This window comes from Lygodium microphyllum, chromosome 7 (assembly GCF_053477565.2).
Source record: "Lygodium microphyllum isolate KBCC chromosome 7, Lygodium_microphyllum_v1.1.10, whole genome shotgun sequence".
Classification (NCBI taxonomy): Eukaryota; Viridiplantae; Streptophyta; class Polypodiopsida; order Schizaeales; family Lygodiaceae; genus Lygodium; species Lygodium microphyllum.
Window position 1 is genome coordinate 129,871,654 of NC_141141.1, and position 27,730 is coordinate 129,899,383.

The 27,730-nt window shown below is 39.6% G+C and overlaps 1 protein-coding gene across 1 annotated transcript; it reads left to right on the top strand.

The window, feature by feature from the left end:
* The first annotated feature begins 977 nt into the window (after positions 1-977).
* GUN1 (s uncoupled 1) lies at positions 978-13,866 on the top strand. Its single transcript, XM_087681926.1, has 5 exons — positions 978-2,901; positions 2,984-3,252; positions 12,092-12,308; positions 12,966-13,162; positions 13,247-13,866. The coding sequence occupies exons 1-5, from the start codon at positions 1,168-1,170 to the stop codon at positions 13,506-13,508; spliced, it is 2,679 nt and encodes an 892-aa protein (XP_087538052.1). The 5' UTR covers positions 978-1,167; the 3' UTR covers positions 13,509-13,866.
* The last annotated feature ends 13,864 nt before the right edge of the window (positions 13,867-27,730 follow it).

The following is a 27,730-nucleotide window of genomic DNA, read 5'->3' on the forward strand; positions in this document are numbered from 1 at the left end:
GCAACGGTCCTCATTGTACTATGTCTATTCAGAATAGAGAAAACCTAACAAATACCATGTATATTTCAAGCCAAAAAGAAAATGTGCTTAAAATTGCAAAATCAAGTTAGGATAGGTTCATAAAGGGCAAAAAAAAAAAAAAAAAACATTTTTCTTTCTTCAATTGTCATGTTGCTCACAAAGGGCGGTGGTATAGACAAGTCCAAAAAGATGACAATAACTTCCTTTTTGTCTAAAGACAAATAGCTTTTCATGCTTCCACCCTTCTTTTTGGAGGGGGAGGGGATGATGCTAGAATAAACTTTCATCCACCTTCAAGAGTGGAATCTAATCAACTGTTGCCATATCATTGGCGTGTCAACTCACACCCCTTTTCTCAAGAAATTTACCTTGTTGCATGAATCCATCCTCGGTCGGACATTTTTTAGGGAAAATGAGAGAGAGAGAGAGAGAGAGAGAGAGAGAGAGAGAGAGAGAGAGAGAGAGAGAGAGAGAGAGAAGCATGACAAATTGCTTCAATTGCGAAAGTTTATGCCTACCAAGCTAAAGTTTCCATGTAGAAGTTTTTGATAGGTGGTCTTCCCATTAGTGATATGTGTTGCCATATTGATGAGAGTCCTCATCCTTTTGTTTCATTTCTAGTTGCTATGTAGTGTGAGGTTTGGTGTATGTTTTGCTTTTGGGGGGTCTTTTATGCAAAATTGTCACTATAATCGGGTTACGATGTGTTTGTTGCTATTGGGGGGGTGCTACTTTGTTGGCTCAGGAGAAGAGACACCCAACCCTTAAATAAACAATTTGATTGATCGACAATTTGCAAAGCAGGCGTCTATTACTTGGTGTGTAATGAGCCCCGAGGGACTAGTACTCGCATAATTTAGACACCTAGTAATACGAGGCTGAGGGAAGGAAAACAATGTTGCCCCTCAAGGGCAAATACTAACAACAAAATTCTAAAGTCTAATGTCTTGTGAAAGAGATTGGCACTGCTATCCAAAAGCTATTCCTTGTGTGCAAAGACGAGCCAATCTAATCTTTACTTGGTTCCTTTTGGTGTGTGTGCGCGAGACAATTCTCCACATGTTCTCGATCAGGCCACAGTTCTGTCTCGGTCCGTCTGTGCGCGCATCTATGTAGCTCGATTGCATCTCTGCTCCGACCATATCCATGGCGAGCCAGGCCTTCCTGACTGCAGAGGCCGCGGCAGCCACCTCCGTCACAGCCGCCTCCGCTGCCACATGTGCCGGCTCCAGCCACAGTCCCTTCTCCGTCCGCAGCAATGCCACTGCCTCCGCCAATGCAGCTGCGGGCTCCTCCTCCGGCCGCACCCCCCGCCGTGGCAGCCGTTTCTCGTCCTCCACCACTCCGGCCGCCTCTCACGATGGCCAGGACCAGTGGGGCCCTGCCGTTCGGCGCGTGTATGTCCGCGGGGATACTAGAGCCAGTGCTGCCTCCCGCAGCAGCCTTTCCATAGGCCATGACCATGCCTATGGCCCCGCCGTCCTCACCAATGACTTCTGTGGCCGCAGGTCCACCAGGCAAGTCTCAAAATTGCATTTTGGCAGGCCCAGGTTGCACAATGGCAAACATAGCCCAGATGCGAAAGTGGCTCTCCGAGCAGTGTTGAGTGCTCCCTCCTGCAGAACTGTGGGGGATGTCCTTGATGGGATTTGCGATAAGCTTTATCTTCAGGAGGACTGTGCATACATACTGAGGGAGCTTGGAAATGCTGGTGAGGGTGATAAAGCACTTGCCAGTTACGAGTGGGCTATAACTCAGGAAGCTCTAAGGGGAGAATGGTGCAAGCTGTTGAGCATAACAATCAGCACATTAGGTCGACTCGGGAGGGTTGATTTGGCACAGGACACTTTTGACAAGGCTGTCCAATTAGGATTTGGAAAGAATGTGTACGCATACTCTGCCCTTGTCAGTGCTTACGGCAGAAGTGGCAGATGTGGTAAGGCTCTTGAAATTTTTGAGTTAATGAAAATGGAAGGCTATAAGCCAAATCTTGTGACTTACAACACAATGATTGATGCATGTGGAAAGGGCGGTGTGGACTTCAAAAAAGCTCTAGACATTTTCGAAGAGATGCTAAGAGAGGGAGTTGAGCCAGACAGAATCACTTTTAACTCCTTGATATCAGTGTGCAGTAAGGGTGATCTATGGGAAGAAGCTCAGAAGATCATTGAAGAGATGCAGCGAAGAGGAATAGAGCAAGATATTTTTACTCTCAACACTGTGGTAGATGCAGTGTGTAAGGCAGGTAATATGGACCAGGCCGCTGCCTTAGTGTCAAGCATGCGAAACAATGCCATAAAACCTAATGTTGTCACATACAGTACTTTGCTTGATGGCTATGGGAAAGCTGGTCGCTTTGTTGAAGCAATTGCTGTATATGAAGAGATGAAAGATGCAAATATTGTGCCTGATAGAGTCTCTTATAACACATTAGTGTACATTTATGCTAAGCTAGGTAGGTTTGATGATGCATTACTTGTATGCAAGCAGATGGAGAAGGCAGGTTGGAAGAAAGATGCAGTTACGTACAATGCCCTCTTAGATGCCTATGGGAAACAGGGGAAATACCAGGAAGCCTTCCATTTGTTTGAAACTATGAAAGCAGAGGGAATTGTGCCAAGTGTGTTAACTTATTCAACCTTGATTGATGCATACGCTAAAGGGGGTTATCACAAGGAAGCACTGCATGTCTTTAAAGAATTTAAGAGAGCAGGACTTAAGGCTGATGTGGTTTTATACAGTGCTTTGATAGATGCTCTCTGCAAGAGTGGACTTGTAGATGAGGCAACTGCTCTGCTTGATGAGATGATACGAGAAGGGATTCGACCAAATGTTGTTACGTATAATTCCATCATAGATGCGCATGGCAGGAGGGGTCAGGTGAGACTCTTCAAACTGTGTTGCTGCTGAATTGAAGTCATATGTTGGTTTTATCTCTGACTAGTAGGTTGTTTACTTGCAGACTGAGATGCCTCAGAATCAGCCCAAAGCTGGAACATCTTCCTCTGGTGCCTCTAAACGGGCTGGTTCTCGTCGAGCCTCCAATGCCAAGACTCATGATTTTTCTGAATTGAGTCTGAGAGATGTTCGTGAGCCTTCCTCCTACTCAAGTGCTTATCTCAAAGCACCACATAAAGATATCCTCGCAGCTGTTAGCGTATTTCAGGAGATGCGGAAGCTGGGTGTAAAGCCTAATGTTGTGACATTTTCAGCCATTCTTCATGCTTGCAGGTATGTATCTGTTGTTAATCAATTCATTATAAGTGAAGAATATATCTTGTCCAAGTGCAGGCATATGAGACTGTTAATGAAAGCAGTGCATGTTTCTTGTAGTTTTGACAGTTTCTGTAAATGCAAAAGTGCATGGCTCACCAAAACATGAAGCTACTTGTGACCTTAATTCTCAATACCTGGATTGACAGCTGAGGAACCATTTGCATGTTTGAAAGAGATTTCAGAAACAGTCACAGTGTCCAGTTTTGAAAGAGATTGCAGAAATGGTCTAGCTTCCTAGAACAAGCTAACACTTCGCTAACACTCTACATGGCAGGACTGAGTGATAAAGTTAGTGTTCTCTACTCTTGGCCAAGGTACTTTTTGTATACTCATCATGATTGTAATGAGACAGATGGGAATGGCAGTGCTCATGGACAAGACCTTAAGAAAAATGAACAGGATCAGGAACGTAATGTGAGTGTTTATGATCAAAACTTATGTGCTCAACCTTTTAGAATTCTCAGAAGGCCAATAGTTTGTTACTGTGGTCCTTTAATTTGCTGGCTTGCTTGATGACCTTTTAGCTTTATTGGCCCTTCTTTGTTCAAAGTAGCGAGATCTTGAGGCTTTTGAAGTATCCAACTTAACCAATTTGCATGTGCATCCAAAGCTGGAATAATCCCTGAATAGAACACTTGCTTGTGGCATAAGTGCCTTGGGGCAGTTTCTACCTTTGAATGGTAGTGCATTCTTAAGGTGTCACTAAGCCCAAACTTGTCATCCTATTAAACTCCAAGCAATATCTTGCCATTTGGATCTTGTTGTGAGCTGTACAATGTGCGGGCTGTAGAAATGATGCAGTTGGAGAGCAATGGATGTCCCAAATAAGTTTAAAGGGCGAGTTGATATTGCAAGGAAATGATTAATAATGCAGCCCTCCCCGGGGTGCACAAGCATGGAAAGGAAATTCTTGCTGTTGAGCTCCTTGGGATAGGGAACTGTCTAGAGTGGGATTCCCAGCTCTGTAGCGAAAAAGAGTTAGAGTGGTACTCACCTAGGTACGTATAGAGGACTGAGGTGGTGTGCCATAGTGCAAAGGTGGCATTTCCAGCAATGAAACACGATAAGGTAGAGTGGTAATCACTACAGAAGAAACTAAAAGGAGCCTAAAAACCTACGTTGGAACCTAATCCTACTTGAGGTGAAGGAGCTGACCCTAAATGATAGAATGAGCCTAAATCCACACGAGGAAATGTAATTGAATCTATATGAGAACTACGAAAGGGCAAGAGCTGTGGCATTTGAGAATGTTAGCTCATGTGTGAGTTTGGGCTATGCTTGATAGTATTTTATAGTGGTCATTGGGTAATTTAGGTATTTTATAGTGGTCATTTGAGTGATTATTTAGGCATTTATTGCTGTCCGAACAGCTGCCATATTTAGCATATTTTGGGCCTATTTATTCAGTGGCTCCTCCTCCTCTCATTCAATCATCATCATTTTTTAGGTGGTCTTCCTGTTGGAGAGAGGAGCCAGTGCCGGTGCCCACACAACTAGTGACTCACTATTGTACGCATAATTCTCGTGTTTGGTATATGGATTCCATTAAATGATGCATGTTTCTAGAGAGAGTCTCCCATAAGCCAAACCCTAAGTTGAGAGTATCCATGTTTCTATAAATAGACATCATGCCCATCGCTCAACCTCCATCTTGTTTAGTTGATCTTTGGTGCCTATCTCCACTGTCCACTCTCTGTCTACAAAGGATATCTCAGTTTGAGCTGCTATTTACTGCTGTCCATAGTTGGCACTTGCTGTCCACCCCTTTCTCTCTGCTGGCAACCATCTTCAACTTGTTATCATCACCTTGGAGGCTACATTTGACCTTGATCTACGGTCTCAGCCTGCCATGTCAGCATTAACACTGGTGTTTACTGTCTCCAACCCTACCACATCAACAACAACTTGCGGTTTGGTATTCCCTATTGTTACTTGGCTGCCACATCACCTCTGCTGGATGCGTTTGCAGATTTACTACTTGCCACATTAGATTTTTTTGTCTCCAAGCTGTCTTGCTTCGTTCAACAAACTCATTTGATAATTGATTTGCATTTGTTGCTATGAGATTCATTTGGAGGCTATCTATTGCGGTTTGGGACTTGTCAGAGTACAAGACACTCTCTAGCTCATACTATCTATCCTGGTTCTAGAGACATGGGAGTCTGAGGTTTAGTATTTATCTTGCATTTTGTGCTTTTCATCAGAAACAAGTTCTCAAAGGAAAGATGGAGCTAACACTGCCTCATTGCTTTAGTCTCCAGAATATCTTATGTTGAGAATAGAGTAGGAGTAGGCTTTACATCTTGCTTTGCGAGGTTCTGACATTGGAGTGACATCGAACTACCATGGAGTCCATAGATCATATGAGATTTCATGAACTAAGTATGACCTCATCCTTATGTGTTGAACTCAACAACAACTAGAAGGTAAACTTGATTATTCTCCTTTAGATTTGGTGCGCAAATCTATTGATTTTGCAAAAAGATGGGAACCTCCACCTAGGACCAACCATTCTATTGGAGAGACAAGCATGTGTCAAGAAAACTACTATGCTTTGATACCATGTCAATGATGAAGAGACCAAAGAGGCAATAGGGTTTGTGGGGAGAAACATAGATGTGTATGGCAAACTTGGAGAGAGAAGAGAAACTTGGAAACACAAAAAGAATACGGTGGTGATACACTGAATCATGCTATGAGAAGAAATGTTGATTTAGTGGAGCCGAAGCTTAGAAGATAATTGCACTATTTTGTTTGAGTCAAGCGGCAACACTTGTGGGGAATCGACAGAATGAATGGAGTAAAACTTAGTCCTCTAGGTAGTGGGCCATTGAAGTAATCACTCAAAGGTGAAGGACAACAGTCGAGGGAGCGAATTACAGTCCTCTGACCCCATCGGAGATAAAAAAGATGATCACTAGATATCAAGGGAGCCAACTAGAGTGCTTTTATGCCTGGGAGAAACATGTAAATCCAAGAGTGTGTTGGAGCTGTCAAACATAGGGAGAGCAGCCTAGATACTGACGCCAAGGAATGGATGATGACGCCAAATGAAGGAACAACCACCAAGAGGGTAGACACAGCTTTTGAAGGCGTGTCATCCCAAAAACGTAGGTATTTGGGGCTGTAGAAATTGACGTCAGATGTGGGGTGACGCTAGGTTGAAAGATGTTGACGCTAGGCTGGGGAAGGTGATGCCAGATGTGGAGGTCTCCAAGAGTGCGAACACAAGCTTGTAGCTTTTCGCTAGGATGTGAATGCTGTCATCAGGTGGAGAAGTGAAGTTGCCATCAGTCTGATGATGACGCTAGCAAGGTAGAGCTTCCAAACATAGGACTTGAGTGATGGGACAGAATGCTGAAGGAGAAGAGGAAGGGTGACTAGGAACTGCAATGTTCTCCAGCAGGGGTATGGGTAGCTATGGAGTGAGTGTGGGAGTGGTAGAGGAAGAGGTGTGAAGAATGATTGAGTTGGTGTAGAATGAATGAAGTGACTGCTTATTTATAGGTATACGCTGTCTAGGGTGGTGCAACACTGTGTGGAAGGCTACTAAAAAAGTGACCAAAATGTGGACCCCAGTGTTTTTTGGGGCTGTCCGTGTGAAACGCTAAATGAAGTGTGTAAATTGAAGGAGTGGTTTCTCAACAGCATGGAGTATGAACTTATTTTCTCTTCTTTGTCCACTCCAATGCCAAGTATAGTTGCTATTACTTCTCAATGAACCTTGTTTCTACTTTTGAGCGAGATTTAGGTAATGATCAAAATGAGGGAAATCTTCCAATTTAAGTTCTGAAGAGGACCAATTTTTGTATGTAAACACAAGAAGAGGTGCTTGTGAAAAGAAATTAGGCAATCCCTTTCCTTCATCTCCTTTTCCTTCAAGTACATAGTAGCATTTATAGTAGGAATTTTAACATTTAAAGTGAACATGCAGCTAACTCTGCTTCCTTTTATAATTAATCTGCACTTATTATTAAAGCCTTCAACAAAACAATCCTTTGCATTAAATCTAACATGTAGCCCTTGTTCTACCATTTGATCAACAAATACCAAATCTTTTGTGATGTATGATACATGTAATGCATTTGATAAACACAAAGTGCTTGACTATCATATAAGAACAAATTAACTTTATCAATATGTGAGATTAGGTGACATGAATGATTATCTGTATCTACATAACTTGAACTTTGTAAATCTTACATTTTTTCAAACTGTTTAACATGGTTGGTTATATGATTAGATGCATCCGAATCAAAATATTATACATCATCCATGCATAATTCTATGCTGCAAATTGCCACTGCGAATGTCATCCTTCTTATCATAAAATGGATTACAATACAACATGTTTTTTCATAATAATGATAGAAAATATCAGAATTGCTAGAACCTTTGTTTTGCTAGTCACCTCTTTCTCTAGAGTTTCCTTGTCTCGAGAGTTACCATGGTCTCTTGAGATTTGCTCATCACCGAATTGTTGGTTTAACTTATTTTGTTGATTACCGCCAGCATGATACATACCATGACCTCTTGAAGAGTAGAGGATTTACCACGTCCCCTTTTTAAACTTAAGCAAAATGCTTGGACTTGTTTACCACTTCTTTTAGAAGATTTATTCTGCATATCGATCTCTTTAGTGATTATGAGAGAGACCAACTCATTAAAATTTGGAAACGACTTCCATACATACACATAAGTATTAAAAGATTTCCAAGTCTTCTCATTAATAAGGCCACCCAAGGTAAATGAGACCAAATCATTATCATTAGTCATTGCATCAATAGCTGCTAAGGAATTTGCAATGCTCCTAATTTATAGACACATTCCCTTTCTTCAAAATATTCAACTCTAGCTTGAGTTGAATCTTTCGTACCTTTGTATTTACTGAAAACATATTCTTGAAGCTTGTCTAAGCTACATGTGAATTTTTTGCATTTTTTATATGTCCCAATATAGTGTTATCAATAACTCTAGACAACGAATACATTACATTTCTTGTCTTTTGCATTCCTTTCTTTCCATGCATTTTCTTGCAGCCACATGATCACTTAGCTCTAGTTTTTTCTTTTCACATGAAACAAACTTATAGAGGCCTTTTCCAATAAGGAAGTTTGTTACATAGAACTTTCATGATGTATAGTTGTTTTTGTCTAGCTTCTTAATAATACGATTTTCATTGTTCTCAGCCATTATGACAAAACCGAGTACCAAACAACAAGCAAGTCTTTTGTAATCTTCCGTAGAATGTGTACAGCAACAAACTAAGTAGCCTTTTTTACTGATTGCTCAATAATATGTATAATGTACAAGCTATTTGTAGATAAACCTTGTGTTTACTTTCTAAAAAACACATGAAAACTTACAAATTTGAAATTTGTAATGCGTGTACCTGAGAATGGTTGACATTGCCAATATTACAATATGCCTTGAAATTGTTGTTTGGAATCTTGTGGAGCTAAAATGAGGCCCAAAACGACCTCAAATGGCCAAAAACACAAGGGGAAAGCCCCAAAATGTTTATTTGTAAAATATGCATTGCTTTGCTTGGATATCAAATTTCATAGCAATTTGAGATTTTTGCTCTGCTTTGCTGTTGGTGCCTTTACAAGTACTATCCAAGTGAAAGAGTAAGAAAATGTGAGAGCTTATTTGTTGCTTGGTTGCTTGAATTCTTACCTTTTCTTCTTACATATTTTCCTTTTTCAATATATGGTAGCTGAAGCTTGATGATTACTTGGTAGGTTGCACAAAAACTCCTTCCCTTTTTCACCTGACATGTGCAAAGGTAGGCTGCAGTTTGAGGAGCTTTCTCTCTCTCCAAACCATTATCTTCCACAAACCATAAATTGACTTTGGTTATAACAATGCTAAGCACTTGGCTTCTAGATAAACCCATTTTTATTGATTATCCAAGATCATTGATTGCTATGGAACTTGATAGAGTGAAAATGCAACTCATAGTCAAAATTCTACATGATATACACGAACTCTTGCAGTTGTTACCTTAATCCTTATGAGCTTCTTCTTCCTTGATGGCATGTGGAACAACTCGAAGACTTCGAGAAGTTGAGACAATGAGCATTACAAATAAGCAATGTAGCTTCTTGTTTGGGATTTACCTCTGGTATTCTCTTTGATCTTGGATTCCATATAAGTTGTTTGAAAAAACTTTGGGGGCAAGGTCAATTTATGCCAGGAAGTCTTTTATGCGGGGAAACTTGATTCGCGATATTCCAATGGACGTGGATTATTTTTTGAACATAGATTAAGCGATCCCATTGGACTTGTCATGAGGACATGCATTTTTTTGAAACCTCACTTAACATGTTGATTACTTTTTAATCACATGGTTAAGTAAATGTTGCACATGTGAGGTGTAACTAATATTAGAGTAAATTTACAAGCTCGGGACTCTAGGAAATCATAGGATGTCAAGGTCATTCATTTGGCCATAAGTGTCAGTTTTGGTGACACTAGATAAATGTCATTTAATGGTACCTAACGCTAATCTGATGGTCAAAGATGGTGTAGAGACACTCTGGGACGGAAGTTGCCTAGCCAATTCAATTATTAGCGAGTCATATTATTTTTTTAGGCATCGAAATAATTATTACATTAATTTCAATATTTAAAGATTGAGAATCAATATTTAATCATGGATAATGTTGAAAAATGGGATTAGAAGGTTGCCACTTGGCAAAATTTGCCCATGCAAGTGGAAAAAACGTTTTTAGGGGCTAGTGGAAGTCTATTCTAGCCACTATGAGAGAGAAGGAGGTTGCTAGAGAGCAAGGAGAGGTTGCTGATGTGATTTGTAGCCACGAGGGATCAGTTCTACAGTATGTGACAGTAGTTTGGATCTCCCCAGGAGCAAGTGACAAGAGCCCAAGGTCCTTCTGGTGCAGGTGATAACAAATAGGAGGGGGCAGCAATCTTTTTTGCTAGTCCTAATAAGTTGTAGGTGAGAGGGCAGTACATGACTGATTTTCTTCAGTTCTTTGTGAAGAAAGTCTGACTTTTCTCTCTCAGCATTCTCTCTCATTTCCTAGCCTTTCTACAGCTTTGCTTCAAAGGTTACAGCATTGAGATCACTAGAGGTTGAGAAATTTCAGATTTCTCTACTGTAAACCCTAATCTACAATAGAAATTAAGGTTTAGTAGCAGCCTTGGGAAGTGTGCCAAAAATTGGAAGCTCCAAGACTTTGATTCAACAAGGTTGAAGTTGTTTTTAGTTAAATTCAAGTGGAGGGGACCAGCAAATCAGTGAAACTGGGGCATTTTCCATCCCCATCAAAGTGGGTGAAGGTCAATTGACTGTCTGAATCAAGGGGAAATCATATTGTGGTCATTTTGGATAGCAAGGGAAGTTGGAATGCCAAAAGGGATTGGGAAAATCCCATTGTACATCGACTTCTTCTTCAATTAAGTTGAAGAAAACCAAAAGGGGCGTCAGCTTTGGGGCCAACAAGGTGTCCATTGTCCAAGATTGTGAGTTAATTTGCATTTATCAGTTTTGTAAAAAATGTTGCTATCTTAACTAAGTTGTAATCGGGGAATTACCACCCATCCACGGATGGAAGGTTGGTTTTAGGACCACTTCTCGTGAGTATTGGTGAAGTGGAAGAGTTGTGCCAAATTATAAGACAACATGGGAGTTGGGGATATCGCAGAGTATTGCAATGATTGAATCAAGGGAGAAGTGCTACATCCTTCAACATCTAGGATGGGCACTCGTATTACTGGCCATTGGCCACTACGCAATGACCATCAGGTCACCAGTGTGAACATGCCTTAAAGGCTAGGGTGTTTAAAAGGGATTTGCACTGCATTATATGTGATTACCACACTTCAGTTCTAGACCCTTATCACTCATCCACACGCTAGGATGGTGTGGGCTGATAGTATGGAGTGTCAGCCCTTGCAACAGAATTGTTATTTTATAGTTCCCATTCTTTCTTTCTAACTTGGTATGTGACCTGCTGATGGTTCTCTGTTTGTTATACCACATGAATTGCAGTTCAGTAATGTACTGCTCTTGTGCTCTTCACACAACAGTTCTCTTTGCTCCTGGCGGTGACACAGAATACGGCAGATTGATATGTGGTCCTTATGTTCTTTTTGCAGCCCTTCTGTTATTGTTATGCCACCAGTAATTCAACAAGTTAGACAGAGCAAGATCATCCATATGTATGCACCTATATAAATTGACATAAGAGGTACTAGTTAAACAAAGGTGAAAGAGCTGTGTATGTCTAGAACCTATAAGAATCACAGTTAGGGGTGCTAGCTCAAGTAACGGTGTGGCTAGACCCAAGAGTTAAGGGTCCAGTTATCTCCACAGAGTGCTTAGATCTGGGCACACAACTACAGATGCCCTCCCCACAGTCTTCTGTGCTCCTGGTGACACAGAACATGGCAGCTTGATATGTGGCTCATGTGTTCTTGTTTGCAGCCCTCCTTTTATGTTACCAGTAATTCAAGTTCTTCGACAGAGCAAGATTATGCAAATGTATGGTCTCATGTCATAGTGGAGACATAAGAGGTATTAGTTATACAAATGCCTCCCTTTTTCAGTGTCTTTTCAAAATTCTCCCTCTGGCAGGGTGCCTATTGTGGCTGTCTTTGGAAAACCATTGCAAAAGTTTCTTTGTTCATTCTCATGTTGGTGTTTTGATGTTTAACAACTGGCTAAGCTTTTGGCTTTATTGACAGAAACTCCTCCTAAACTGTGGTAGTATTACGAGTGAGACATGCCAAAGTGGTATATTAACTTGTTGGCTAAAATATGCAGTCGTTGTGCATCATTCACGGAGGCTACAGTGGTCTTGGAAGAACTTCGCAAATTTGACAGCAAAGTATATGGTGTGGCTCATGGTTTACTGATGGGAATCAAAAACCAAGTTTGGAAGCGAGCAGAAATTTTGTTTGATGAAGTTGCCCGGATGGATCAGGGTACAGCTGGAGCATTCTACAATGCTCTTGCGGATGTCTTGTGGCATTTTGGTCAGGTACACAAGATCACCTCATGCCCTTTTTAACTACTTGTTAAACTTCTGAAGGATTTGTTAGTCTTAGTTCACATGTATGTTAGTTAGCTGTGAGATTAGTTTATTGTCATACATGTTGGCATTAGTCTTCAATAGAATGCTTCAGCCCTGCTTCCAAATGTCAGGAAGAGGTAGAGAACCTATTTTATGATTATGAACCTGAAGTGTGCCTCCTGTGCTTGGTGGTGAGGCTGTTGCACTTCAGTGCTAATTTTCATGAGAATGATATCCTTTCTTAGCTTAATATGATTGCCTGGGTAGTACACACTAATATCCACCATTATCAATTCCCTCATCCAATGGGTTGTCATTCAGAAAAATGTAAGTAGTGCTTGATTGTCATGCTACCATGTCTCTCTTGCAAAATGGGTACCTAGACATGTGTAAAATATTCAAGCTTTAATTGATATAGAGTCTGTATATGATCTAAGAAGATTTGACTGTACAATCTGATATGCTTGCAGCCTTGCTGGTAGGTAAAGGTCCCACTGTCCTTGTTTTGTGCGTCTTTCTTGACTGAGCACTGTTTAAGTTTCATTGTGCATCTCAGAGCGGTTCTTTAATCTCTTTTATAGTTCAGTTTTTCTGCACAGTAATTTCTTGCTGCTTTCCTTACAGCGAGAAGGTGCACAGAAAGTGGTCCTTGAGGCAAGGCGAAGGCATGTTTGGGATCATTCATGGCAAATCTTCCAACATGAGTACTGTTTGGACCTCCACCTAATGTCGGTTGGAGCTGCTCAAGCTATGCTTCATGCTTGGCTGTTGAATATAAGATCTATTGTGTTTGAGGGTTATGAGCTTCCCAAGCTTTTAAGGTAATCATCAGATGCACAATGATTTTTTGCTCAAATTTTAAGCACTGCTTTGTGGTTGATTTGATTCTTTGAGCTATTTTGCAGCATATTGACTGGGTGGGGGAGGCATAGCAAGGTGGCTGGTGAAAGCATTGTGAAGCAGGCTGTTGAAGCTCACCTTTTGGAGATAGGGGCTCCTTTTCGTGTTGCTAAATATAATGATGGTAGATTCATGTCCACTGGTCCTGTTGTTGGAGGGTGGCTACAGGAAGCTAGCACTTTAGAGCGCCTTGTGTTACATGATGTAAGGGTACATCCATCAGAAGCTACAGATGATTGCACGGAAAGAAATCTTGTACTGGCTTAGTAGTCCTGTCAATGTTGTGCTTAACTTTACATGAGAAAATTTATCTGCCCTTTAGCCTAGTTGTCTTTTGTAAGTGTAGTTTTATTCAATGCAAGGATATTATCAGGTGGCACACATTATTGATAGTGTCCACTGGGTAAGATCCAGATTTTTGCATGCTGTAGCTCGATCAGGCACTGTTACCCCTTTGAATGATACTATTCTTTGAATCCCCCTGCTTGTAGCTATGCAAACAAGCATCTTGACAATTAAACAATCGTACAACTTTCTTCCAGCAAGGGACTTAAAAAAACACTCATTGTTTGATGTGCCTAGCTTTCAGTGCTAATATCATGGAAATCTGAGCTTGCACGTGACAGGATGGATCCTGTGATTTACATGTGTATTTCAGTATTAACACTTACATCATCTTACTATTGCCAGTGATTGTAATGGCAAAATAAGTCACATTCGGTCTTGCCTATCGCTGACCCAGTCAAGTAAGGTCTCTTTAACAACTGCTGCGGTATTGATACTTACAATCATCGTTTTATTATTGCTAGTGATTGTAATGGCAAGAGAACTAACCTTGTCTGTCTTGCACTTTTTGAAGCTAGTAATGGAAAGCTTAGCAGGTGTAACATTATGTAGTAGCCTGAGAAGGCAGAGTCAGCGGAACAAACACAGATTATGAAAAGCTTTGAGAAGCTTAGTAGTTATAAGATTATGCGGAAGTTTGAGAAGACGAACCGTGTGGAAGGTGCGGAGGTTATTAACTCATGAACTTGAGATATATGCCCTTTCCACTAGTGTAATGAACGTTATGATACTTCAGAGGAATGGTCAGTCATGTTGGTGTGCAGGATTTCCTCACCTGGGCACAGAGGATGCAGTGGAGACAGTCATGTAATCACGCTGGGGTTTTCAGATATCCTTCTTCATTACTTGTTGAATGATTGGCATGTCAGGATGCCTCTGTACGATTTAAGATCAAGTGCCTGAGCTGTTACGCTTCAATTATACTCTTTGCACAACCCGAAGCGAATAATTTTGAGGGAAACTAATCCCTGAAATAGCTCGGTTAATATCCTCTTGCCAGAATTTCATGTCTACATGTGTTGACATGTTAAATGTGGAAGTGACAGTCACGAGACCATAAAGCTGTATACTTGTGGTACCGCAAACAAAGAATAAGGCCACTCCTACCTGCAGTAAGAACATATTAGAACAACAGCATTATAAGGTTGAAAACAATGAGTTTTCATATCGCCAACCGCATGCGAATCTCTCTTCCTTGCTCACAATCTTTGTACTATCTTCTGCCCTCTCTTCTATGTAATGGGCACATCATTTTCACATTGCTTCACAATTGACAAGACATTAGGCATTCACCATACCATGTATATCTTTTGGCCTTCTCAATGTATCTGTGGACCCTTGTGGCACATCTTCAACCATCCTCTCATTGTACTTCATTCTCCATTATAAGTGCATGTATGGAACACAATTCATAAGCTCACTGATAATGCATCCTCTTGGACCAGCCACCCCTTTGCCATGCTTCCTTTGCACGGGTTCTTTGTCTTATGAACCATTTAAGACTCTTGAGAAGGTGTTCTCAAGGTTGCATGTTGTCTCTATGCCTATACGCATGCATTGTCAATAGGTTTTCCTTGCTTGAGATCTACTTGCTAGTGAAGCACAATGAAATGTGAGCAATCATGCATCTGTATGTATGCACAATTAGATTGCTTTTGAACCTCACAAGAGCACATAGCACAAGTGTGTGATCTTATCTTCTCAATCAAGCAACCATTCATGGCAATTGGGAGTATGAATTGTCGCGTGCGCAAAGGAATTTATGTTAGTTCTTGATTGTAGAGACCAAACCCTTGAAATATTTACACAACTGTACGTATGTTAATAATGTGATTTTGGCCTTCATAAATAATCATTTATGAATACATTGTATCGATAGATATTTACAAAGATGGATGCCCCCCCTCTCTTTGAGTGTGCCTACATCTCCCAACATGTGAGGATATCTTGAGTTCCTTTGGTTTTCTTGCCTCTATCGATGTGAGTTCATATAGTCATGGTTGCAATTTTACATTTTCACACTAGATTGAGCGAATAGTTTATGATGATGTTGTCAACAATATGACATGAATACATTTGTACTTCAAGCCAATGGGTAGTAATGTAGCTTTGTCTTTACATGTGACTTGAGCATATAGTTGCCCTTAGGCAACAACTTCCTTGACCATGTAAACAAAGTTTGGACATTAGCATGTGACCATCAAATGATGCTTGAAGATACATATGCCTAAGTATGCTCTTAACTTAGACATGCACACAATCATATGTATCTCTTCACAACCTTTCATCCTCTTTCCTATTTTTGCTTTACTCGGTCACATCATCACAATGCATCTAGCATCTCGTCCATTACCTCCTTGCATACATCCAAGTCTATAGGAGGGTGTTCAATCTCCCTCGACTGCTTGTTTCTCCCAAGCCATGTATCTTATTGTGCTATATGATGTATTTGCATTTGATCACCACTCATGGCACATCCTTATCATCTCAAAGTTAAACACATAAGCACCACCAAAAGATACAACTAGGGAAACCCCTCATTATTAAGTTAATGAAAATATGTAAGCAACCAATCTCATGCACATGTGACACTTGTAGATGAGGCTCCTCTAAAATTGTGGATCAAAGTAATCATGAGCACAAATTTGATAAGTATTGACTTTGTGACGTTGATTTACTTGATGCCTCCATTTGTTGCATGGACATGCCCATTTTCGAAGCCATTCCTAGAGTCTAGACAAGGCCTTTGTTAAAAGAATCTTGGAAAAATATAAAATAAAAGTAAGAATCTCAAAGCAACAAAGCCTTGATAAAGACCAAACACATTGAAAACGAGCTAACTACCTAGCAAATTATTTAAGAAAATTGCTCCTTCAAGTCTTCAACTTGAGTTACATGTCTATCCATAGTGTAGAATTATTTCATCCTTTCAATATCCAATTCATTTCTCAAGTATTACAAAGATTGGCCCTTACCTTATATGGAAAAGCAATGCAAGTATATACCAAGCACTCTTTGGTCTCACATGATTGTGTGTGGCATAATTTTTAGCTACAATAATAAGGCAATGAGTACATGTTCCTAAGCATCCTTACATCCCAATTTGTTGATACAATGAGAGTAGTGATTGTAGATGAGAAGCGTGTAACTTCTAATAACCTAGAGAAGTGGATGCATTATTGTTTTTTACAAGACTTATATCAATCCCTATGACCACATTCCAAAGCCACTGTGCTATTGGTACATGCTCCATGCACTTGAAAGTAAAGACCACAAAGAAAAAAGAAACTACAAAATATTATTGAAAACAACAAGTTTAACTTTGTAGAGTAATTGTTTGGATGATGCTCAAAAGTTTGCTCATCAAGAGGTCAAGTGGGCCCAATTTTATGGGTTTAAAGAAAATGAAGACATGGGGACATGGTGGAAGATAAGGAAGAGCCTATACATGTAAAGATCTAGTTGGATTCATCTTCCGTGCCCCTTCCCTCCCCGGCGCGCCTCTCTCTCTCATTTGCATGAGATCATAGTAATGAACTAGTCATGAGTAAGTGGCAAATTCAAATGGCACCATTGGCTTATGTGAGTTATATGTTTGCTCATGTGATGAAGGTTTGTACTTAATTTCATGGATGTTTTTTATTAGCTCATGATGGTAGGTAAGTTTGTACATCAAAAGTTTAAGCCACTAGGATATTCCAAATAGTCAATTGGTTCACAATATCCCAATAGGAATGTTTCTTTAATATAAACTACTACCCACTTTATGCTACTTAAAAAGTCATTGCCTTTTATAACTTACTTTAGGAGACCTTTGAATTATGTCCTACTCAAGTTTGAATTCATTCAATGAGAAAAAGGTTTGATTCAAAGTTACAAAATGTTTTCTCAAGTTTAAAAATGGCTAAAGTTAAGGATGTGGTAAGAAATCGAAGCTCAACGTATTTGGTAAGTATCAATGGAAAAAAGTCATACCTCAAAACCATATCATAGGCATGACTCACTTGATCAAAACTGGAAGAAGCCCAACTTGGCTACATGAGCTACAATGCATCTCTTCTATATCCCAAATTAGCTTGGTCCTCTTTAGAGACTACAATCTATGCCTACAATGTAGGAAACATTTATGCTAGCATCAAAACAAGCTAGGTTTTATATTGTGGTACTAAAAAAATTGGGGTACAAATAATAGGCAAAGTTTAGGTGAATGTAAAAAAAAGTGATACAATATATCAGGTGCTCAAAAGCATATTCATTTGATGAAAGTTGTAGTAGTCATGACAATATCATTACATAAGTTTGTGAAGTGGTAGTAGAAAATGGTACTTCTAGAGTATGCATAAAGCAACAACACAAAACAACTTGTAAAGACCTTCATGAACTCTACAAGGTAGTGACTTGAGTTTCAAATCAACCACTAACTCATAATTCCTACTATCAATATTGACTTGGCTAGGCTAGAATGCTACTATTGGATTTTGACTAGTAAGCCTTTTTACAATGCATGAATCTAAGAATTCTAATAAAGGGGTGCGAACATAAGTGGGTAACCTTGTTACCATATTTTGGTAGTGATGCATAACACACATAGGACCATTGGGGCACTTTTTTTTCCTCAATAAGAATTGTTTTTCCACCCTTAGGAAGAGTTTTGCTTTCCCTTGGCTTTATATATATGCCTAGTTGTTTAGGGTTTATGTAGTCATGTAACTCTTTCATGTTGATACTTCTCAATAAAATCTTTACCAGTATGCTCTCATCTTCTTTCTCTCTAAGCTGTGCATGTGTATTATTGCAACAATAAATCTGACATTTGATAGAGTGGGCTTCGATTTCTCAGTGCTCATTTCTATAGGCATCCCTTTATAGTCTACTTTGTGTTATACTATACAATACATATTGTTTTTGTGCAAATTTTTGTTCATTCATGCAACTTTTGTATCAAGCTTAGACAGTGGCCATGGCTAGCAACAATGATGTATTTCATATGTTGACTGTTGTGGACAAGGATGATGAAACCAACTACCCAATGTGAGCTTATGTGATGTGGCATGTATTGGTTGGAATATTGGGCAAGGAAATGGTGTATGCCATGTTGTGGCTATGGAAGTTGGAAGTGCAAAAAAACAAGTGCTATTGAGGTTGTAGGTTCGAGTCCCATTGTACTTAATACTAGAGTACCAATATATGTAGTTGAGTAGATTTGTCGGGATAATAGAGACATGGAGGCACATGTCTTGATTCTATTATCTATTAATTGTAGGGATTTGACACATTTTCTCATGCAAGAAAACTAAAGAGGCTTGGGACACACTTGCATGTTTGTTTAAGGAAGAAATGAGGCTCATGTTGCTTGCTTGCATAAGCAACTAGAGAGTAAACACATAGATGAAGGTGACTATAGATAGTTTTTTGACAAATATAAAAAAATCTTAAAGAACAATTAACTATGAATGATCTTTGGGATCCTTCGTAGAGTTTTGCATTTACTTTTTACTCGATGTGATGAAAACAATGCCAATGTTTTGGTATTTGAGGAGTTGGTTTGTGGTTTTGCTGCATGAAAACTAATCTTAGAAAAATAGGTCCATTATGTGTATTATGAATCAAGCTTTTGTGCTAGTCACAAAGATAAAGAAAAAGTTAACTTTTCTACTAGTAACCAAACAAAGAAGGTTGATAAGGATGAGAAGAAAAATAAGAGTAAAGTCTTTGTAAGTATTGTAAGGCAAGATGATCATTAAGGGCTGTTCTTAATTGAGTACAAAAGGGGCTAAGAAGAAAGAGGGTAGGATGGCTATTGTAGATGCTTCTCTGTCTAATTCAAAATCCACAAAAGTTGTGTAAGATGTATAATGGGTATTGAGTACCTAATTCAATTATGACCCTTTACTACAAAATTCTGGTCTGTCTATTACAGATTTAGAAGTATGGTTCTTTGATAGTGGTGCCACTAAGCACATTAACAATGTAGTTTGTTCACTTCTCTAGATCTTCTCCCTAAGGGTAATATTATCATATGTACCAATAAATCTTGTTTTCTAGTTAAAGGAGTGGGTAACATTGTGTTGACCATTGCTAATGGCAATACTTTTACACTTTCATATGCTTATATGTGATAGAGATAAAAATAAATTTATTGTTAGTTTTTGCAAAGATTGACTCAATTCTCAAACTTGTGATGCTAGATGTACTATTTATGATCTCTTTTATGTCCACATAAGACAAATTTTACATTCAATTTGCTATATTGTGAGTTGTGCCAACTCAACCATTATGGAATCATGTGAAAGACATGTTATATATAGTTGTAGACTCATGGGCTATTCTTGTTGGGTGTAAAGGCACCTATGCCTAGTTGCCCGTGTATTAGTTACACTGATAGTACTCGTGTCACCTATTAGTTACCCACACACTTGTACACTGCAGGTGGCAGGTGCCCATCATTGTCACTTTATTCTTTATTCTTTCAGTGACATTTGAATAAAGGGAAGGCCGGTCACACATTGTGACTATTGGAGTCCCCGTCCCCCCTCCCCCCCCCCCAACACCCACACACACACACACACACACACACACACACACTCTCTCTCTCTCTCTCTCTCTCTCTCTCTCTCTCTCTCTCTCTCTACCATATAGCTCTTGCTTCCACTTCAGGGCTCACTCCCTTCAGTTGTATTTACAAAAATTTGGCATGCAAATTTTGATCATGGGAACTTTTTTGGTTTGCTATGATCATATAAATTTGATATGGTGTCTTCACTCTTGAGCCATTGTAAAACATATTTGTGAGAGCTGTATAGTGGGTAAAATGCAGCATGTTTCTTTTCCCAAAAATAGTTTAGTGAGAGATGTCCATAAACTATAGCTTACACATAGTGATGTTTTTAGTTTGATGCAAATACCATCTTTTGGTAATTATGTGTCCTTTGTGACTTTTATCAATGACTGATCCAATCATGCATGGTGCATCCTTTGAAAGCAAAGTACAAAGTATTCTTGTGCTTCAAATAGTTTGTTTGAATGGTTAAAAATTTGTCAAATAGGATCATAGTACACAAATTTATATGTCCAAAGACATGAGGCACCAAATTTGTTAGGAGAGTATATGCCTAAAGATTCAATGCATTTCTTGTTGACCATGGGATGAGGCACCAATGCTATACATACCTTAATAAAATGGTGTAGTTGAGAGAAAATATGGAGATTGCATGATGTAAGATTAAAATTGAATCTTTCTCACATGGTTTTTAGCATGAGGCTATTATGTGTATTAGTAGGCACATGTCCCACAAAAACATAGGAGTCTATCACTCCATACGAGGCTTGGTATGGGAAAAACCTATATGTTGCTCACTTGCATGTCTTTTGGTTGATTGCATTATACATTAATACTTGTAATACATTACAAAACATTAGATGGAATGTTGTGAAATTTATCTTTGTGAGCTGTAGTTTTTAAAGCAAATGTTATGGGTTAACTCATGCACAAAATAATTGTATCATGAGGGCCAAAAACGCTTCAAAAACGGCACTTGTAAGAAAGTGATTAAGTTGCTAATTAGTTGAGGTTTAGGAAGAATAAAACCTCTAAATTTGATTGTCCAGATGTGATTAATGAGAGAATATTTGATTCATTGAAGAGGTCGGCCATTAATTGCCCTCATCTTTTAATCCAGGTCAAGGGTCACCTTTTCGGCGGTTTGTCTTGGAACTCGAGAGATTTTCTATTTTCGAGATTTTTGTACGAAATTCGCATTTGTTTACTCCCATGTTTTCCTTTTACACACTATTCTCTTTTGCCATTCTTTTTGTTGCACTTGCTTCCTATCACTGTGAGATTCTTGCTCGGTTCATTTGCTAGAATGTCTAGCAATACCTCTTCAAATAACACAGGTGCAAGCACACGTAAATACAAGCTAACTGTTCAGCTAGATCCGATTTACACATCTTGGAGAAGTATACATCATCGAGTATTGATAGATGAGATCGAAGCCAACAGGTTGCGAACACAAGGAATGAAGCATATAGATTTGTGGGTGGACGGAAATATTTATCCCAGGGATCCTTCTACAGGTAAACCACCTCCTTTTTTCAATGTCCATGATTATATAAGATATGTTGGAGAAGGTTACAATGGGATGCTTGGCTACTGTATGAGGTTATACTCTGCATCTTACATATATATAGCTCAAATGCACGAAATGAAAAAAGCACTAGAAACTACACAAACATATATTTTAGAGTTGACAAGTTAGATTGATGTTTTGAAAAATGTTAATAAGTCATTGCAGGATAAGCTAACACTCTTGAGAGAAACTCCAGTAGGATTTAGAGAGAGGAAGAGACCATTAAAAAATATAACCAACTTGTGTGAGAGAGCAAAGAAAAGGAGACTAAATCTTACAAAGAAATATGTCTCTAACATATTAGGCATCAATATCCGAGAGAATGAGGACAGAATTAAACTTTTGAAGGAAACCATGAATAATAAAGATATTTTGAGGATTCTTAAGTCACTCGAAAATGCAGATTTGAGAGGTCCAACTCTCAAAGAGTTAGTGAAAGACTTAAAAGGCACGGTGAAAGCAAATGAAATTGTAGAGACATGTGATACTATGGGTATAAGTCGAAAAGGTTATCATGCTATCTCTGGATTATGGTTTAAAAATCTTAAACGCAATAGGGTAACTATATTTGGATTGCCTCGAGCCCTTCCAATTTTGACTGCAAGAATTGCCATGAATCGCAAGATTCCACATGTTTTTGGAGATTACATTCACATCGAAAGGTCTATGTCCTATGAAAAATAAATAAAAAAGGTAATTTTTGATTACAATGTGTTTAACAATATATGGGTTGATCTAAAAAAGGTGCAAATTGCAATGGTTCACATGTATAAAATCACAGTAGAAGAAAGTTATGGTGTTCTAAAGTTTGCCTTGAAGTTGGATGAAGCACAGATTCAAAAGGGACAGAAGATGAAAAGAATTAGCATTTGCCTCATGAACATGGCATTGGACCATAGCAATGGTGAGGGCCAAGCTCCATTGCATAAGATCCAATCCGAGATGGAGATTTGGTGGATTGGTGCAGCCCAGGTACCAATTGAAAATCATCAAACGTTGAAATGGTTGTTCAACCATACAGGTATTCCAAATATCATTAAGTCTCTAAGTGAAGGCGAAATGTTGGTAGTTGATGGGGTTTGGTAATTTTAATGTGGAATGGCATATGAGTGCCGATTTAAAAACTATCAAATGTATGCTTGGAATATGTAATGGTGCAAATGCAAAATATCCTTGCATTTATTGCATGGAAAGTATTGGATCCAAAGATTGGAGTAGTTTGCAACCAATAAGAAGAGCCCCAAATAGAGACTCTATAGATTTGAGTAAATTTAAAAACATAGAAGACATCTGGGATCCCATTCTTTCAATCTCTCTTAAGAATGTTCATATTTGTACTTTGCATGCAGAGATTAGAATAATTGATAAGCTTCTCAGGTTACATCTTGACTATGCATATTCCATTAAGCCAGTATCTTTATCAGATGGGTGTATTGATAAATGCGAGGCATTACTATCAAAAATGGGATTTCATGGGGGCCAAGTTCACTTGAGAAAGGATCCAATACTTTCAGGAAAAACAAGAGATATCTTGGCCGATGTCTCTATGGGAGGCTCAAAAGCTAGACGATTCTTAGGAAACCATTCATGAAAGCAGGTGAATGCGGCTTGGGAGTGTTGAAGAGAGCTATGTGAGATCACAACAAATGTTCCAAGCACACCGAGGCTTGCGTTTCTTAGAATGGAGGTTTGGATACACCTTGATGTTTTTCTGAAACTCCTCAGGCAACATCAGACAACATATACATATGCGGAAGAGTTCAAAAGATCAATCACAAATCTTGTTCAGGCGATAAAAGAGGCACGGGGAGAAAAAGATATCACTTTTTATCTGGTAAAGTAACAATTATTTAATATGGGTTTATTTTGACAGGTTTTTCAATTGGTATAAAATTAGTGTTACTTTGTATTGCAGCATATTCTTCATATTCATGGGCCTTACTTTGTGGAGGAGCATGGCCCCTTCGCAACTTATAGTAACCAAGGCATGGAAAAATCCCACTATGAAGCACACACAAGTTATTTTCAAAGCACAAGGCATGGGGGAGGAGTTACAAAAAGCAATGCTTTGGAGGAGCTATTCAATTGGTTTTTTCGATGACAACTTCAAAGAATGCAGATAAAAGACGGCAATGACACATGAGCAATCGTACTTTTATATATAAGAAAGAATATATACAAAGCTAGCTTTCCAAAACTCTCACATTCTCTTCCTCCTCAGGAAACTTTCCTCTATAACGTAGAATTTTTTTTCTATTGTAGCTAGCTATAGATTTTACATCAGTTCGGTTTGCAGCCAAGGCATAGGATGTGAATGCCAAAAAGTATCCTGCTTTAGAAGCAGAGTAACCTGGACCATAGCCAAAAATCCTAATTGCTGCAGTCTTTTCCAAAAACATTACTTTGTGGGTATTATATTGTAATCCTGAGAAACCTAGAAGCCTTGTAAGAGCTTTAATACAAAGTATAGGCCATGCTGCATCCTCTGAGAAACTACTATGAAGTACTAAAAAGGAATCAGGGTCAATCCTAGCCAAGTAGTGGCCGAGTGCAATGTCTTTCAATGTACTACCACTAGCTCTCGATCCTTTGCCACGTCCCAAGAAGTTATGTGTATCAACAATCTCCAACTGCAAATAAAACCCATACTGAATGAGTGTGAAATGCAAACCTACCAATGTGTAAAAGCAAATTCAAAATTATCTTACCACTTGGTTTTCATCGTACTCCAATTTAACTGGATTCCATAAATTTATTGATGATGATGTCTCATTGGTGTTAATCAATTCTTTAACATATTCAGACTCCTCTCTTCCAAAATTGGAAATCCCAAGTTGGCTTTGAATGCGATCGAAGTCCTCATCAGTAATACTCAACTCTTTCTCAGCTTCTTTGGCCTTTTCAAAACAAAGAGAGAGGGCCTCACCAGCATCAAGAAACTTATCGTCTAGAGTTTCTTTATCAAGTTTGAGTATCTCTTCCTTTGATTCATTCTCTGTGTCAATTATCCCATTTGCAGCATCAGAAGCCTCTCTAATAATTGCTAGACAATAATCTTCCCTGAGATTGAAAAGTTTTTGAATATCTGACAGTAAAATGTACTCCTTCTCCTTGAAAGGTATAGATGGTAGAGAAGGAACAGTATGGTGAGAACTCTCATCAGTTGGAGGGTTTGTATCTTCTTGGCTCTCCTCAATGATAGTCTCAGCTTTGAAGTGAGCAAAATCTAAATTCTCAGCAATAGAAGCCTCAAAATCTGCATCTACAACCTCCTCTGTTTCCTTTGCATCTGCCAGATCATCTAACATGCAAAAGCTAGCAGACTTTGCTTCTTCCAACTGTTGCTCATCAGCTTTCAGAGGATATTTGACAAGGGTGAAAACAATAAAAGCAGCAGATTTTGTCATCATCTTGCAGTTTTTGGAATGAGTGGAGCACAATATGTCTCTTGCATAAAACCTGTCCAGAAAGTGGGCACCACACTTCTTAGTAAACACTGACTTTTCATTTCGTGTTGACCCAATGGGAACATGGACATATTCATTTGTACCAACTTTAATAGAAGGACTTGCTAGATTTTCAAACTCCAAAAAGTCCTCCTAAATATATTTTTTACAAGATTTCAAAACACTATCAAGGTCCCAATCAGGATTAAAGACATTCTTCACAACTCCATAGAAAGAGAGATCCATGCCATTCTGAAGGATAAAATCAAGAAGCCTCTCTGATGGAGTGACATCAGTAAGCTCTAATACTCCAAGACCTCTCATTGCCGACTTTTGCTTCCCTGGAGATGTGCTTGGCATTCTGACACTGGTGGCAGAGCATGGAGAAAAAACAGAATGCACAGGCTCATCACATGTTGAAGCCCTTGAGCCTTTTGAAAGCCTTCTTCTTTTACTAGTTCCTGGCAAAACCTTGGAGCCTAGAAAATCTGTGGGTTCAGGCATGTTTCCAACTTGTGCTTGATACGACGCGACAAGACTAAAATGCTAAACATGGATGTTCGTACTCACGCCGTATCGATAATTCAAACCAGCAACTTTAAGCAAAGGGCCGCAACCGTAATGACGCGAGAAGGTAGAGCCAAAATCAGTGATGATCACACGACCTCAAGTACTATCAGCTTAGGAGGCATGCCGAAGGAAGACTCTGGAGAACAAGAAAGCCCAAAATGACGCGAACAGATGAAAGCACCAAAAGAGAAACACTTGCTCTCGCGCCGTATCAGGAGAAGAAACAGAGGTCCACAAAGAAAGCAAAAAAAGCCGTACGAATGAGGGACACCCCCTTATGTAGGCGCACAATAATGCCACCTGGCACTAGCCGTTGGGCTTCGACACGTGGCAGTAGCCGTTGGGCTTTGACACATGGCACTAGCCGTTGGCCAATACGTGGCCGACAAACATGTGGCAAACACGTGGATCGATCGTTAGTTGACACGTAGCATATGGACGATAGGCGGACACGTGGCACAATCAATGCGAGACACGTGTCTGACATGTGTCATGATTGACGAGGGTATATAAGGGGTTATTTTTCTTACGTGTACACTTTACATTTCTCTAGCTCTCGCGCCTTGCTTGCCGATACGGTGAGATCCAAGTGTTGTGTCTACTGCGTTTTTGTTCTCTCGCGTCGTATCGGTTACTGTCTCTTTGCTGATTTCCTCACTTCGGTGGTCTTCAGTCGGTGCACCGATAAGAAGCGAATACGCCCTTTCGTAGTCATCGTAACCTCCATCTCGTGCCATATCGGCCTTCTTGTCCTCGTCTCCAATACGGAACGAGGGCGTCCTTTCATAGTCTTCGGAATTTCCATCTCGCGCCATATCGGCATTTTTATTCTCGTCTCCGATATGGCGCAAATGTGACGATTCGTTTGTTTTGTTTGTTCCTTCTCGCGCCGTATTGGGCCTGTTGCATTGTCAGATTTTTGAGAAATTTTCTATATCACTTTTTGTCTTTCTAGCTCTTCTATTTTCTTCTCTGTATGGCAAGGACAAAGCAAACTACAAGAAGAGTGTATGTGGATAGGAAGGACAGTGGGGGTAGAAGAAAGTTACAATTTGATGAATCTGAGGAGGAGCCCTCTTCAAATATTGCTGAAGCTGGGCTATCAAAGGCCACAGAGCATTTTGCCACAGAAATCCCCCCTACACCAGGTGTTGGCCTAACAGTTAAAGCATTTCAGTGCAGTGAATGTTTCTTCTCTTGATGTTGAAGAAGCAAAGGGTGAGACTTGCCCTGTGAAGGATTCATCCCCTCCAATTGCACCTGAGCCTACATCTGTTGAAGCCACTGAGCCTCCCAAGCCACAAAAGAGAAAGAGGAAGTCCCAGTTCTTCTACATGCAGAGGTGTTTCAGTGAGATTAGAAAAGCCCAGAGAGCTACAGAGCACGTGATTCCAAATGCTGCTTTCATAAGAGTTGTTAAAGAGATCTCTGATAGATTGTCTCAAGTGGCAACTGTCTCTGGTCTAAATAAGAAGTGACAACTCTCAGCCATTCTTGCTCTACAAGAGGCCGCACAAGATTTTGTTATTGATTTCATGAACGATGCTTACATTGCTGCTGCGCATGCTCATAGAATTACCCTTATGAATAAAGATTTCAGCATCATCAGCAGAATCAGGTATAGGTTCGATAAAGTGTTGAGGCCCTTGCCCTCCAATGATCAAAAAGCCCTTGAAATCCTTAACATTCCCCCGAAATTGTCCAGGAAAGGGAAAAAGCTTAAGGTTGAGGATGTAACTCACCTTTACTCTACAAGGGGTGCCACCCAGCAGGAGTCTTTCTTGAGTGAAAAAATTCAAGAGGTGTTGGAAACTAAAGACGAAGTTTACAAGAGGAAAGCCGCATCACTTGCTCCCATCAACAACAAGAGGATGGGTAAAGTGTATAGGCAAATACTTGTGAATGTTTTTGCGGAACCTGAGGAGGAATACCTTAGTATATCTCCCGAGGATAAGCCCATGTTGGAGAAAAGGGATGTCCAACTATCTGACTCCGTTGT